Source organism: Montipora foliosa, chromosome 3 (assembly GCF_036669935.1).
Source record: "Montipora foliosa isolate CH-2021 chromosome 3, ASM3666993v2, whole genome shotgun sequence".
NCBI lineage: Eukaryota > Metazoa > Cnidaria > Anthozoa > Scleractinia > Acroporidae > Montipora > Montipora foliosa.
The window spans coordinates 15,343,516-15,359,446 of record NC_090871.1 but is presented as its reverse complement, the minus strand read 5'-3'; the positions used below and the strand labels follow the sequence as shown (position 1 = coordinate 15,359,446).

The following is a 15,931-nucleotide window of genomic DNA, read 5'->3' as shown; positions in this document are numbered from 1 at the left end:
TCGCTGTTAATTTAAAAACACACATTTTGATAAAATCATTGTTCATTCGTATGAGTCAACGACAAGCTCTAAAAAGAAGTCAAAATAAATAAAGATATTAATAAGTAACTCTATCAATTAAAATATGGAGTGGTCTTTCACATGCCACCAAATACGACTTGCTGAAAAGCAAGGCGGTGACAAATTTTGTCTTGAAATGCACTGAAATTTATGAATGAATTGAGAAATGTATATAAGCTTACAATATGCCAGTGAGTTGTTGTTATGCATCATTTCTGAATGAAAACAGCGGTACAATTTTTAAAATATGGGAAAGAAGTTGAGAATTAAGTAATATATTTGCAGTTAAATTAACAGACCGGGGCTTCTGTGTGTGTGCAGTTCGATAGAAAGAATATGGTTAGCAAAAAAGAAGTAATATATGTTAAATGATAACGTAAAACTCCACAGTCTGTGGCAGTTTAAAATTAACTCCAACACTGAAATAAAAATTAGGAAAAAAGTGAGTGGTTTTTTCATCAATGAACACAAGAATTTTAGTCTATCTGTTTTTTTAGAGTTTATACTGTCTTGTCCCCAGGCCCGACTCGTTGAGCAAAAAAACTGAAAGTAAGGACGCAAGGAATGATGGGAGGTGACGTCGATTACGAGCAACATGTGGCCTATGAAAAGAGAGGGAGAACTGCAGAGAAAGGTCTCCCATGTCCTCTCTCCATTGCTTACGGGCTACGAATCACTTTTGGTATTACGGAAAGACCATCATGATAGAGCTCTCTAGGGACAATGCAGTTGTTTAAACTGCAAATTGCTGCTTGTCATTAATTAAAGCTTGAAAATTATCTTCTCACTCGTCTTTCCCTTCTAACCCTTTCACCCCCAGGAGTGATTGGTATGTAAATTCTCTTCACAATTTCAAAAGCCCATTTCCGAGTTGCTGCATGCTTCAGTTTGAAAGCGAGTCCTGGTGCACAACCATTCAAATGGAAATGAGTTGCGTATTCTTATGCAAATCAAACTCATTTCCCTTACAATAGTTGAGCACCAAGACTCACTTCGAAACTGAGACAAACAGCAACTCGGAAATGGCCCATTAAATGTCGGTCAGACAGGTTTTTGAGAATGAACATTGTTATCAGCTTGAGAGGTGTGATCTTGATGTACCGGTAACTCCAAATTCTCATTACTACCCAACAAATAACTCTTTTGTACTAGTTTGGAGAATTAACGTTTCAATCGTGAGAATGAGAGAAGTAAGAAGTTGCTTGATATCTTCACATGTCAGCCAAGAAATTAAATGAGCTGAAATCCCACAGGTTTCTTTGATTTTTGGCAAAACGCAAATTTCAGGCTGGTGTTTGCCACTAAAGGCGATGCTAAATTTCTCTTAAATGTCCGTGGCAACGACTGTCGACAGATTGAAGTTCAGTTTTCTTTTGTGGATACTGCTGGTCAGCATGTTTGCACGCACGGTATCTCTGAACCTGGAACCTGGTGAGGTTCTCTGTCTCTCGGTCCACCAGTCAGCGGCTACCTCCAATTCCTGCTCTAAGTCCTTCAGTTTTGATGCCGATGAAACTTTTATGAAAGAACAAACCTGAAAAACGGGAACAATAAAATGATGAACTTCTGCGAATCGAGTTTAATGGACAAGTCTAAAACATCACGGGACTTTGACTCGCACTTCGAGGGAAGGGTTACCAGGGTGGGCCGGTCGTTGGTTCAATTCCCACCCTGGTCAGAGTTTTTCTCTGTCCTTGTGTGGGCCCATTTCCATCAGTAGGGCTAACGCTCACATGGTTCATATGGGATAGAAACTCTAGCACTACACATTACACTCTATTCAGTTGGCTCGTATTGGTCGAGGATAATAAAGGGAACACCGCTTATGCATTAACTATTCAGAGTGTTTGCTCAAAATCACGATCCCTAGCTGTGTTTGCCGCGCATGCCCTGCGGTAATTTGAAATAGCCCGTCTCGCTCTTGGGAAAACCTTTCCAGTATCTATTCTTAGGCTTTACCTCTTTCGGAGTAATTTTAAGTTGTAACGTGCGGTAATCCTCCTTTTGAATAGAAGCCTGATCAAGACGAAACACATCTTTGGGTTGATCATCCTAATAAGAGATTGTAGAGTTCGTTAAACGGGATTTTCGTGATGTCAGAGCACATTTTTAACTGCTTTGACGCAGTAATAAGCACTAAGCACGAAAACGGAAGAAAAAATAATACTTTTGGGAGGATAAAGGACAAAAGGTGTGAAGATAATTAGGTGGAATGCCACAGATAGACAACATCAAAACTTCGGAGTCTTATATGATGATTAGCCAGGTGCGTGTGCTTGTCTCAAAAGTTAAGCCCTGTTTGCTGAAGCTACAACTGGGATGGGTGACTGCTAATTTCCGATTTTATTCCTGTAATCGTCCCAAATTACTTTCTGTCAGTTCAATGACATCATCTCTTTGGAACAAAGACGCGCAGACCTTCAAGTTAAGCATCCCACTTGAATGTAAGCACCGGGTTACCATGCGGGAGGCCATGAGTTCGACTCAGGCTGGAACAACACTCAGGGTCTTTAACTAACTGAGGAGAAAGGACTGCCTTTGTAATGACATCTGTAAATGGTTAGACTCTGTAGTCTTCTCGGATAAGGACGATAAACCGTAGGCCCCGTCTCACAACCCTTCGTTGTTCATAATCCTGTGAGACGTAAAAGAACCCACACACTTATCCCAAAGAGTAGGGCACGTAGTTCCCGGTGTTGTGGTCTTTCCTCTGTGGTGTACCATGGTTTGGAGGGTAAATGCTCGGAGATGCTAGTTACATCCAGCTACTCTAAAATCCGATGGTAAACAAAGATATAATGATGATGATGATCCCACTTGCCTGAAGACTGCCAGTAGGCTAATCTCTTGAAACAAGAACAGTAGTCTACAAACCAGAGGGATTAACACTTGTCAAAGAGCAGCCGCGCGAAGGAGAATGGTTACAAGTCAAACGCGGCTTTACCGCCCGCGGGATTTCCGTTCAATTTTTAGAGCCTCCATCGCGCATCTCGCACTCGAAAGATTATACACCGCCATTTACGCAGGCTTTTATATATAGGCTTTTATATATATATAGAATTTATCGGAAAGAAAAGTTCTTTTGCAAACGATTTGAATTACTCACTTTTTCATTATTAAAAACAAATAAGAAGTTGTCCTTGAGTAAAAATACTCGTGACGAAGTTTCCTCTGAAGACGGGCCACCATCGGCGCAAACTGGTTGAAAATTGAAAAAGAAACAGCGTCAGCTTCAAGAGGTCACTCTTTCGTTATTTGTTATCCTGATGACATTACTCACATTTCAATGGTTTGCTTTTACCGTTGGCTCCTTGAAGAGAAATAGCATCTAGTTTCTGCGGAGGTGATTGAAAGAATGTATTAATTTTGGTTAGGCACTGACACAATAAAATAAATTATCAGTACATGGACATTGGTCCACGTGCCAAATGTTGGCTTGTTCATCAATTACTTAGGGACAGACAGTAAGAACGTCAATCATGTAGCCAGTCAGTCGCCGAGCGAGCTAGCCAGTCACTCACCCACTACCACTCACTTGCTACACTCACTATCTCCACTTAATCAATCAATCAGTCACTCACTCACTCAGTAGTTCAGCTAGCCAGTCATTCAGTGGGACGGTCAGTCACTCAGAACATTTGCCATCCGTCTATTTAACTTAATTCCGTTATTCCCATTAATTCCGTTATTAGAAGATCAGGCAGACAGGTTGTCCGCAATGAGTATATCAAGTCATTACACAATCAATCCGCCGTTTAAACAAAGTATTGTTGCATGGTATACCTACCCCATAGAGTGCTTCAGCCAGCGTTTTATCCAAAATGAAAGACTTGTATAGTTGACGAAGTTGTTGAACGTGCCTTTGACGGCGATCAATCTAAAAATAAAAAAAAAATTAATGAATGAAACTGGTCGTATTTGGGGATTTTGATAGTCCTATTGGTTATACAGATAGAATGTGGACTGCCCGCCTATAATTCGCTCTATAAAGGAGCCAGGTGCAGAAGTTTCAAAACGTGCAGAGCACGTTCAGTGCTATTGCTCAGTTGAAATTGCAAAGCTTTCACCGGGATGAGAAATAGAGTCGAATTGCTAGACAGCAAGGTCAATTCAATGGAGTCAAATTGCTAGATAGGAAGGTCCACATCATGGTTAAATAACCAACTAACCTGAGGTTTAAGGCGCTTGAGTTCCGCTTCGCATTTGTCGTGCTTTCGTTTCAACAGCTGTTTGTGTACAAAATACGAGGTCAAAAAAATAAAAACAATTGATTATTACCAAGAGGGATTCAGATCACCAACAGTATCTAGAGAGAGTTTTCTTAGTTTGGGGTTTTGGGAGGGGGAGGGGGGAGGGGGAGGGGGTAGGGGGGAAGGGAAGTCTCCTCACTGCCGAAGAGTGGGCCTCATTACTGATCAAGGTGTTCCAAAGATGAGATTCCGCTGAATCTCGCGCACTTTGTATAGTGGTCCATTTTGTGTTCTTATGGAACGTCAATCATTGTTTTAGCTAGTTTGCTAATATTACGGTGTTGAAATTGTACAAGCTTCGCATTTTAATTAGAGTTTGTCACCGTACAAGGCAATACTATTCTGTTCCCAAGAGGCCAAAGACATTTCGGTCAATATTAGAAATAAAGTGCTTTGACTGGTTTCGAAGTGTAAGCAATCGTGGCTTGAAGGGATCCACTTTGTAACCGTTGGTAACCTCTTACCAAATAAATTTTCTGAGATTGCACAGAATAGACAGACGTTGATAATCCTCAGACCCCAAGGTTAGGAACGCGGCAGCCAGAAAGGCATCTGGGGACGACAACGAGATTATAATTAACCGCATATTTCGTACTTACGTCTCGTTCATGCGTAATAGCCTCCTTCTGAAGAACCATAGTTGTTTGCTTCCTCGAGATAGCTGAAAACTTGTTTTCCAGCTCGCTTAGTTTATTTTCATATTCGTTCTTTAAAATCTGAATAATAAAAAGGACCATTGTTGCCATCTAAGCAAGGTACAGTTTCCTGAGAGAGGAGCGCCAAAAGACATCTTGGCGATTGCCTAAAAATTGTGCCGCACATTTTCATCCAATCAAAGATTTAAAAAGTTCTTTTTCCCGCGTTAAGTGACGGCTGCAAATATTTCTTTTGCTTTGTGATTGGCTCATCTCATTGTCGGCGGCTGTTGTGATTGGCTCTAAACTAATTTCTTGAGCTTTTTCGCGGCGCTCAATTGAAATGTACCCAATCCTAATTAGCTACAGCGTAGTATCACGAAGACTATTCTTACTTCTAAAATTCACACTCTTGGCATTTGGTGACTTTTTTACAGTTCTTTCCATTTGTTGTTATTAATTAATTCAAGAATTTTCTTTTAGTTTTTGTTCACGATCTGCAGCTTTATTAAACAACTTCAGGGTAACTTCTAACCTCTTTTTCTGTTTTCAGGCTATTGATTATTATTTCTTGATTTTTTATCGTGGCTTGAGAATCCTCCTCCACGGCTTTCATGTCTTGAATTTGACTTTTTAGGACGCAATTTTCGACTTTTAAAAGCGATAGCATCTCTTCCATGCCAACCTGACAAGACAACAATCAGAGAAAACAATCGAGGAGCTTCTAGGAGTTGGTCTGAGCCCTTTAAAAATTGATTTGTGTTTGCCTTTTCCAGAGCTGTTTGACCCCTCAAAAAGATTGAAAAGTGGCACTCAGATTACGGTATCAAGTTTTCCCTCGCGATTGAAATTAACTTCATTTTTAGAATAAAGCAATTTAACTTGTTTCGTCTCATTACTCAAACAGGACTGTAATAGAGTGGATACTAAACTTGTTAATGTCACGCGATCGGAAGAGCCTATCGAAAATGTCTTTTTTCCGGCAATCATGATTTGATTTAAAACACCATGCGACTTGCTTCTTTTCCTGAGGTTTACGATGAAATCAAAGATCTTATGTAGTTTTGGTATTTTAGGTAGGTAAAGAACAAGAGAAAAGTTGTTTCGACTCTTTCGCGCGCGAGAAGGGACTCTTAATCTCTTGTCTTAAAGGGAACCTCCACTAAAACAACAAAATAGCTTTAAACCACAGAACATAATGTTTACAATTGGAATTGCTCAATCTTTTTCCAATGAAAGCGTTTGTATTCGAGAAAAATAAATTCCAAAAACGCTTATTTTGGTTTTCAAATTTCCCGGGCGCCGCCATCTTGAATAATTGTGACGTAACTTGGTTGCCCTATTGTTCCAGAACAATCGCTCTTTGTATCAGAACAATAGGGCAACCAAGTTACGTCACAATTATTCAAGATGGCGGCGCCCATGAAATTTGAAAGCCAAAATAAGCGTTTTTGGAATTTATTTTTCTCGAATACAAACGTTTTCATTGGAAAAAGATTGAGCAATTCCAATTGTAAACATTATGTTCTGTGGTTTAAAGTTATTTTGTTGTTTTAGTGGAGGTTCCCTTTAAACAGTTGATAAGAACGTTGAAATAAATACCTCAGCTAAGAAACTTACCAGTTGCTTGTTTTCATCTTCAAACCGCAATGCCTTTCTCTTTAGGATTTCTAACTCTCTGAGACTTTCCTCTAGCTTTTGGCGCGTGTCTGTCAATTCTTCCGACATCTCCCTTCTCATTTGCGTTAACAGAGATCTTTCTTCTTCCGCGTGACAGCATCTTAAAGAAAAGAAAGAAAATGTAATTGCAACATACATGATAGAACGACAGAAATAAACACATCGCGCGTTTCTTGCCTTTCAACTTACACTCTAGTCCCAAAAATCGGTCTTTATGCCCTGACCTGAACTCAAACATACGTGACAGGAGCGTGCATGGGTTCGAGTCCAGCCCAGGACGTAGAAACCATTTTTTTTTTGGGCATATGTGTGTTGGAATGAAAGAAACGCTCGATGTTTTTATTTCTGTTGTTCTTTCGTTGAAGGTACTCGTTCAAGATTACAAATCAGTGAATAAAGTGTTTTTGTTGTTTCTCATTGTTTTGAAACCTACATGTTTCTTTTGCTTGTGGTGTGCAACAATCATATTTTGGACTAAAGGAAAAAAAGGGGCAGGTGCAATGAACTATATGAAAATATCAATTGTTCACACGATTTCATAACCATGTCATCAGAGTTTGTTTTCAGCCTCGTCTTTGAAGCAAGAGGGAAGAAAGAACTGAGTCCCTTCGCAAACTTTTTGAGCTTTGTCGAAAGAAACGGCCGAAGTGATGACCGAGATGGGCTATTGTAAGGTTAGCGATACGTCAAAAACATCACTCGGTCTTAATATTGGATACCTCGCATTGACTCTCAATCTATTATAATTATAGGTCCGCAATACCTGCTAAGAGCTGTGTTCAGTTCCTCTCTTAGTCTGATAGTGTCCATATCATGGAAAGGAAACTCAAGTCCTGGACTCATGTGAAATAAGTTTGCCAAGAAAGCAAGGTTAAGGCGCGGGTTTCCCTGGAAAATAAAACGAAACACCATATCCTCAGTTTGCAAATGTGCAAATTCCCAGATTAAAAAAAAATTAATGATTTGTCACAGTGTAATTTAAGTAGCAAAGGAGCCCTCCGTAAGGGCAAAAACCTGGGTCAGGGAACAGGCATTCCTAAATAGTTTCTGATTTCCAGTGATTCCGATAGGATATGAAACGAAACAATGACCCACTACTTGATAAACCCAACGTTGACTTCAGGTTATTCAGACCTACCTTCACGATCTCGTGTGCGGTCAAGTACTTCCGACAACGTATAACCTGCGCCATATCAAGAAGTTTCTTTGCTCTGACAAAAAGATCTTGTTCACGAAGAGGAGAAAGGCTACATCTGCGGAAAAGGTATAAGAAGCAGTTTGGATATTCTTGTTAAATTACGTAGAAAGCGATGTGCACACCGCACGCTCTGCGGACTCTGCGGTTCGGGTAAATTCCCTAGAAAAAGTTGAGGCTAAATACCTGTCTGGGGCCAGCTGATGAAGAAGATGGAAGTAGATTTCCGAGTCCTATTCGCAGAAAGAAAAACTCAGATAATATACATATAATTAAAGAACACGATCTTGTAACGAAGAAGATATAAAAAAAGACTCAAATTGCAAATAGACAAGTGAAAAGGGACTCCTGAAAGGTATAATGTCCCACGATTGAAAGAAAATCAGCACATCAAAGAAATGCCTTAAAGACAATGCCTACTAATTCAAAGGTATTTTTGCGCAGTTAACTGAATGTGCAGGAAAAGCAGATCTTAACAAGTGTTATTGAAATCCAAAAAGAAAACTGGGGGTAACCTCGCATTTTTCGAAGATAATTAATCAACAATATTTGTAAAAAGCTTTGAGATACAAAGCAATGTATGGAGTTCTTTTCCAAATTGAAGCTTAATTATCTCTGAAAAATGCATGGTTACCCCAAATTTTCTTTCATGATGCCAAGAACACTTGCTAAGCTCTGCTTTCTCCGCATAGTTTTGAACTACGCAAAATATCCCTGCATTAATAAGCATCACCCATAGGAAATCCGAGTATCTCGAGATGCGCAGAACGTATGCGCAATAAAAATAGTAGGCACCGTCCTTAAATAGTTTTCTGAAGACCACATATAGAGGCAATATTTGCGGACCACACACGTGGTAACGTCAAGTGATTGGCAGCCATGACATGCACGATCGCGTTTTGCCGTGCTGAGATGTTGCTGCATGTCTTTGTCCTGCGCATCTGAGCAATGCAGTTGCCTCGTGATTGTCTGCGTCTGCCGTAATATTGAATCTTTGCTGACGTCATTGTTTACATGTCACAGAAGGCATCATGCTATTTGCAAATTGAATTCAAAAGGTAAAAGAACTTTTTGAACTAAGTCCAATCTCCAATTTTCAGCCTTTTGGCTTTGATAACGAGCCAGTTATTAGCCATCAAACACTGATAAATTTTTGGGGGGCAAAAGCACTAATAATAATAATAATAATAATAATAATAATACCAGAGGTTATCCCTATACGAGGGTGTCCGCCCGGTTGTTATTGATCTAGAGTCGATTTTGATGAGGGAAGAAAACCGGAGTACCCGGAGAAAAACCCTCGGAGTCAGATTGACATCGACTGAAACTCAGCCCACATACGACCTCCAGGCCAGAGTTGAACCTGGGTCGTAGAGGTGGGAGGCGCGGTTGATAACCACCGCCATCCTGACTCCTCTCCTAATAATACTCGCACTTATTTGGACAATTTAAGCAATGCTCACTTTGCGTGAGGCTTTTTGAGTTTAATTTTGAGTGTGAGTGAGGATCCAGCACTTGGCTAAGTAGCCTGACTTCTGGCTGTTATACACAATGGTGGTCTCATTCACAAAGAAGCCCTTCAAGCTAACCCTGCCAAGCCGACCACATGCTGGAAAGGTCAGACCACAACACCGGGAACTCCGTGTCCTTCTCTTTTCGAATAGTGTGTTAATGAACATGGGCTGTGAGACGGGACCTCAGGCTTATCGTCCTTATCCGAGAAGACTTGAAAGTCTAACCGTTTGCAGATGTAGTTACAAAGGCAGCACTTTCTCCTCAGTTATTTAAAGACCCTGAGCGTTGGTCCGGCCGGAGTTGAAGTCACGACCTCCCGCGTGAAAGCCCGGTGCTCAACCAACTGAGCCACCGAAAGATTCGGGTGCTTTCAACGGAATTCGAACCCAGGACCTCTGCGATACCGGTGCAATGCTCTCCAAACTGAGTTATGAAGCTACTCAGTTGGGAACAGGTCAATTTGTTGAGCTCATTCGTTCCCGTGAAAGGACTGATGAATGAAAGAAATGTATATTTGAAGTGCTGTTTGTGCAGGCGTCGCTAAGGTATGACACGTGATGCGTTAACCTCAGTTCTGAACATGCGCATTAGGTCTGGAGGTCAAACCAAGAATAAAATACTGAATATTGAAAGTGCGTTCCCTAATGAACTATACTATCAATGAAAAATTTGAACGCGATATTCCAGCCATGATGCTTCAAAAATTCGAAAATTTTCAAAGAATGTACGGTATCATAAGTGCTAACGAGGCAAAAAATGCAAGCAAAGATTCCCCAATTTGGCAAAGTAAGGCGAGAGTTACCTTCAGTGAACTATCAAAGTCTGTCATCTCCAATCCCCTATAATTTGTATGCCTCACGTGGTAATTGACCCATCGCTTCAGATACTCCTCCGGAGGCAGCTGAAACAGATATGTTATGGTTACGAGTGAATGTTCACGCAGACTTTTGAAAGCACCATCATGAGTAAAGCTGATAAAGTGAAGATGAATAAGAGATGGCTACCTTGGCGAAGTCCGCCCATTCTTCGCCGGTCATTCGTAAAACAGCTAAGTTTGGTTGTTTTTCGACATTCACGCCAGACAACAAATCCGTCTAAAAGGAAAAAAAAATATGATAGATGTTTAACAATGACAAAGAGACACCTTGAAAGAAAATCGGAGTCCTGTTAGGATTTGAACCTACATGTGAAGTCAGCCTATCAAATGACCAATTTCGTTTCTTGGTATTCAACTGGACATGAGGCTCATGCGGATAAACATCATTAAAAATATTTGCGAAAGATCTTTTCCTAGAATGGCATAAGCCGTCGCTTATAGAGTGAATACATATGAATTGATAAAATTGTCAATCACGGATAACGATTATCAGCTCACTGATGTAAAATGTGGCTTCTTTGCGAGGTCGCTTTGTATTAAAGAAACAATCATTCGATAGACCATGTTCGTATTCTCAGTATTGGACTGGACCTAGCTTGCAATGGAGGCTAATGCGGGGGAATATTTTAAAAAGTACTTCCATCTGAAAAGATTCCCCCGCATTATCCTCCATTGCAAGCTAGTTCCAGTCCAATATTGAGAATACGAATATGGTATATTCCATCGTTTACCCAATTAGAGTATAACTAAAGTAACATGCTTCACCGACTCACCTTGACGATTTCCCATAGAATTTGTAAAACGTGAGATTCCTAGCAAAGAAAGCGCGGGTTGGAGTTAGTATTACAACAGTTGTTTAGATCATGCCGATAGCAACTCAGTCCCGTCGAAGAACGAAAACAAAGTACATTGACGTTTTTCACTAGGCGGCCACTTTGGAGTCCGTAGGGAATAAAGACTTTGTCTTTGCGTAGGGTCGTCCCTCTTGTGGAACACCATATTTCATTGGCTGTATAGTGTCGTACTTCCTGTTGTTTTCTGTGCTAAATCTATTGTTATCTTTGTTCGTTCTATTGTTCTTTTGGCCAATCCTGAAGCCCGTTCAATGAGGTACGACACGACCCTTGGGTAGTCTTTGCATTGTCTTTGCACGTTCAGCCTCACACTGAATGAGAGGACTTAAGGCGTGCAAAATCTTTCTTTTGGAAATTGAGTGATACGGGTCTATTAAAAATCTGTTGATTCACTCCTTTACGTAGAAGGGTTTTCAACCGATTCTCGAAATGGACTTTTTCTATTGTTTTCCTTTTGCATGGACCCATATCACTCACTGTCCAAACAAAAGATTTTGCACGTCTAACCACTCATTCAGTGCGAGGCTAGACGTGCAAAAACAATGCAAAGACAAAGCCTTTATTCCCACCAACTCCAAAATGGCCGCCGAGTTATAAAGGTGAATAACTTGGCTTACTTATTGGCTAAGAAATCTCGTGCCACATCTCTCAGCCAATCAGATGAAATAAACTAAACCAAGTGTAATTTGGTCGCTAGCGTTTTCCCGCGCTAAGCACCGCTTGCTTGTGTTTGCTTTGCTTTGCGTTCTAATTGGCTCATTTGATCGTCTCTCATGCTTGGCCAATGAAATTACTTTGACTTTCAGCCTTTAGCCTTGCTTCGAGTTTTAGCATCCGTTTGAAAAATCTCTCTTATAATCCATTCCAGCATTTCCGAGAAAAAGTGCTTGAAAACATCAGGATTTAACGAAGGTTACAAATAATGTGTTAAATAATTTTCGTTTGTCAACGAGGCTATTTAAAAGGCGTAATCATACTGCACACTCTTCTTTCTCCACTTTGTTCGGAAAATTGTTTCTTACCTTACCACACCACAAGTCCTCAGTAGTTATGTTCTTTACTCTGCAGCCGATATTCTTCGCACCTTCTATCACAAGTTTTTGATTTTCAAGCGCCTCATGGACATTATCAAGCGCCTTGTTTATCTTGCAATGAGGTATGGCTCCTCTTCTGATACGATTTATCAATTTACTGAGAAAATATAAAAATAATATTTCAAGAAATTAGTTAGTCACTAGACTCAGTATGCTTGTGCATGGAAAGCGTTTAGGTTACCGCCGATAAATCTCTTTACAAGTGATCAAGCCTTTTTCTGGTTAACCTTACTCTCAACTAGTTCTCGTTGGCAGTCATTTCTAGAATTGCTTTATTTCAGTGGTTCATTTACTGATTCGTTGGTGCACTGCTCTGTATATGCGGTTCTTCTCAGTTGTTGTTGACTTCCATAGTCACTACCTTGTTGGGAGTTATAAGCAGCGCATTGTTGTGTAAACATCCATGTTTGCGCTTGCAATAAAAAAAAAAGAACAACGAAGAAACTCCATTCTTGAAATAAACAAGTTGTGTTGTGAAATTCTTGCATACTTTTTTCAATTTGCAATTAGCACCCTCTGAACATGCCCCGTATTGTCAATGATGTCTTCACTTGCTTTTCTCTTTTATCGCCTCTGGACTCAAATTACCCTGCGGTCAGGTTTTTGCTTATACTGTCTCTTTCATTTACGTGCTTATTTTAAATTCAAAAAATGAAAAAAAAAAAAAAAGAACAAGAAGAAAACCTCTTTTATCAGGGTACACTCAAGACCGTGAGAACTAATCTAGACAGATAAATCATTCAGTTAACAAATGCGACTCACAAATAAAAAGAATATTGGGAATATTTAGTTTTTTTATTTTACCAGAATAGTACTCCATTCCTCTGTTCTTGGTAAAGCCGGTGGGCAGGTTTGATTGGCAGACAATCCAAATCGCTGTCATGACGTAAAACTGTGTTCACGTGACTCACCATGGCGTCCAGCTAACAAAAACAAGGAAACTGGTATCAGAATGAAAACAACGAAAAGTTATGATTCCTGTACTGCGATTAAGGGAAACGCTATATTTCTGGCTTAAATGAGCAGTTTTATCAAAAGTAAATGAGCCTTGTTTAATTTAAACTTATATCATTTCGTTCGTTGATTCATTCATCACGGGAACATTTGAACCCACAAATGACCAGTTCCCAACATATGTGACTTCATAGCTCAGTTGGTTAGAGCGTCGCACTGGCATCGCGACCCCGTTGAAGTCCTGAATTCTCCGGGCCGCTCTCTATGCTATTGCTAAGACTGCGTTCATAACTGCGAGGATCATAGCATCACTTAATGAAACTTATTTCTTGCCTGTTAAGCACAAAAAAGACATCATGACAAGTAGCACTACCATTTACCATGAATGGTTTGCAACCAATTTCTGGAAACACAGATGTTATGGTGTACAATTGCTGGTGGACGAGCCAAATAAGCTAATCAGACATCTTTTCTTCTCATCTGATCAACATGGCAGCGATGACGTAACGTGAAAACCACCGATTGGACTCAAACACCAATATTATTGATTTCTTTGATGGGCAATTTTAGGCTGACATGTTACCAACGAAATAAACTTCGGAAACTTTGAACACAAAGTCACTGTAGTTTCAGGCGGCAAATTTTGCCCTCTGAAGCTTAGAGAAGAGCGAAGTGGTTATCAAGTACTTATGCGTATTTCAACACTTTACAACCAGCAATTTGGATTTTTCTTGTCGTTTCAACCTTTATTGACAAAGTCAGGTAACCTAAACAAATGCTGAAGCCGTCACTGACTTTTAAAAATGAGATAAAGTGGAAAGACTATTCATTATCACAGTTCACAAACTTATTCCACCCTTTAGCCGGGTACGACTGCTTTAAAATCGAGTTATCGCTTGAGCATGTTTGTGGCTATGAGCCTACAAAAATCAAGAGCGTTTGGTTTCGTGTTGAAGCTTCTTTTCTTTTATCAATCTATCTTTCAACACGGGCCTTATTATTTAAGGTCTTTGGAAGAATCACACAGCGAAGGAGTTTTTGGAGGTAAGAAGGCCTTATTGACATAACTAAAGACCTTCTCGTATCGCTGTTTATTTTTCAATCAAAGAAGTTTCGTTGACTTGTTAGAGCACTTACCTCAGCCAGCGTAAAGGCACCTTCTTTATTCATTTTTCTGTAACAAAACTTCCACGAACCAGCGTAAATCTTATCAGAAATTACTGTTATTGACATTCATCTATTGCGGAATAATTATAATCAAGTCAAAGGTTCCACGCTGATAATCATTGGAATGCTATTATATGAAATCAATAACCGTGAATTGAGCACAAGCGATTAACAATGCATATCAAAATAATGCTAAAGTAATCATTTAGAAGAATAAACAGTGAAATTAAGTATCAACGGCTTCATTAATACCCGAAATGTAATCAAGCGATCACAATCGAATAGCGCAATCGAAGACGTCCATGTTCTCACGTTTTCGCTTAATCATGTAAAATGCATTTGCGTCTTTTGTTTTGCGATATCCTCGTAATCCCGCGCATATAATGATAATACTGCTCAAATATAATTCAGTGAAGGGTATCAAAAGAGCCGTGTGCTTCAACAGCTATACCCAAGGGTTTAGTCAGCCCCATTCTCCACTGGGCATTAACAAAAAATCAGGTCAGACATTTTATGACAAATCATGTTAACAAAGAATCATCATACATCAGGGTTCGTGCTGTGTTCACTAAAACGCGTTGGAATAAAATTTTTATCTCCTTTTTTTGGTTTCGAAAGTTTAAAGACCCACGTTCACCGACAGGCATTGCGTGCCGTGGAACAATTTTCATGTGTTTAAATCCCGCCAAGGCTGAAATTCAACCAATAAGATCGCTAAGATAAACAATGCGAATTTACAGAACAAGAGCAAAAGGTCAAAAAGCTTGTCGGTTAAAGGTGATGAGCCTTTAAAGAAAGCCGAACTCTATGCAACCTAAGGTGAAAAGGAAACCTGATTCATTTACGAATTTTGCCGGCAGGGAGCAAAGAAATGGGATTGAGCGTTATATTTTACTATAAAGAAGCGGTGTCATCTATAACTACAGCATTAACAGCAACTAGGCGTTAATTCTACAATCGTGCGTGCCATCAGCTATACTTGTTCCTCACGTTCTTCAATCAGTACTCCTTTACAAATGAGAGAACCAAGTGCTAGTCGCAATTTGCCTGAAAAATTCACTGGTGGCTCCAACAGGATTCGAAGTCATGACCTACTCCCAACTGAGTGGCTTCATAGCTCAGTTGGTAGAGCATTGCACCGGCATCGCAGAGGTCATAGTTTTATTATTATTATTATTATTATTATTATTATTCATAATGCGCTTTTTCTATAAAAAATATTCAAAAGCGAATCCCGTTGGGGCCACCTGAATAGACCATTTTCGAATTCTCACGGCTGGACTGGATCTAGCATGAAATAGAGACTAATGCGGGCAAATATTTTCAAATGCAAATTAATTTGCCCGCATTAGCCTCCATTTAATGCTAGATCCAGTCCAGCTCTGAGAATTCGAAAATGGTTTATATTCCAGGTGTCTGTAAAAAGCGAGAATTGCGTAAATTGTTTTGCTAAGTGCGAGGATTACTCAGTTCTCTCATTCATCTATAACCCACACTTCAAATATACAGTTCTACATGACAATTATAAGGATTTGCACAAACTACTCAGGACAGATTGAGACTGACAGAGGAGTTCCAGCGCTTTCCTTTTGTACGGAAAATGGCATTGATCCGGTGGTACATCAAATGGAACAGAATTTTCCTTCAAAG

At 39.9% G+C, this 15,931-nt stretch overlaps 1 protein-coding gene across 1 annotated transcript; it reads right to left on the bottom strand.

Annotated features, from left to right (window-relative positions):
- Positions 1-48: 48 nt before the first annotated feature.
- Positions 49-14,346, bottom strand: LOC137996901 (uncharacterized). Its single transcript, XM_068842537.1, has 18 exons — positions 14,252-14,346; positions 12,965-13,083; positions 12,089-12,257; positions 10,986-11,024; positions 10,340-10,429; positions 10,138-10,236; positions 8,007-8,053; positions 7,764-7,878; positions 7,389-7,513; positions 6,566-6,725; positions 5,481-5,630; positions 4,910-5,026; positions 4,230-4,286; positions 3,848-3,937; positions 3,341-3,395; positions 3,167-3,258; positions 2,020-2,112; positions 49-1,594 (listed from the first exon to the last, which is right to left on the bottom strand). Exons 1-18 carry the CDS (start codon positions 14,282-14,284, stop codon positions 1,385-1,387), a joined length of 1,860 nt encoding a protein of 619 aa, XP_068698638.1. The 5' UTR covers positions 14,285-14,346; the 3' UTR covers positions 49-1,384.
- Between the last annotated feature and the right edge of the window lie 1,585 nt (positions 14,347-15,931).

Coding starts and splice junctions, on each gene's coding strand:
- LOC137996901 (XM_068842537.1), bottom strand. CDS start 14,284: ATGAATAAAGAAGGTGCCTTTACGCTGGCTGAG. Junction 10,237..10,339: donor AATGGGCGGACTTCGCCAAG/GTAGCCATCTCT, acceptor TATCTGTTTCAG/CTGCCTCCGGAGGAGTATCT. Junction 4,287..4,909: donor CTATTACGCATGAACGAGAC/GTAAGTACGAAA, acceptor GTACACAAACAG/CTGTTGAAACGAAAGCACGA.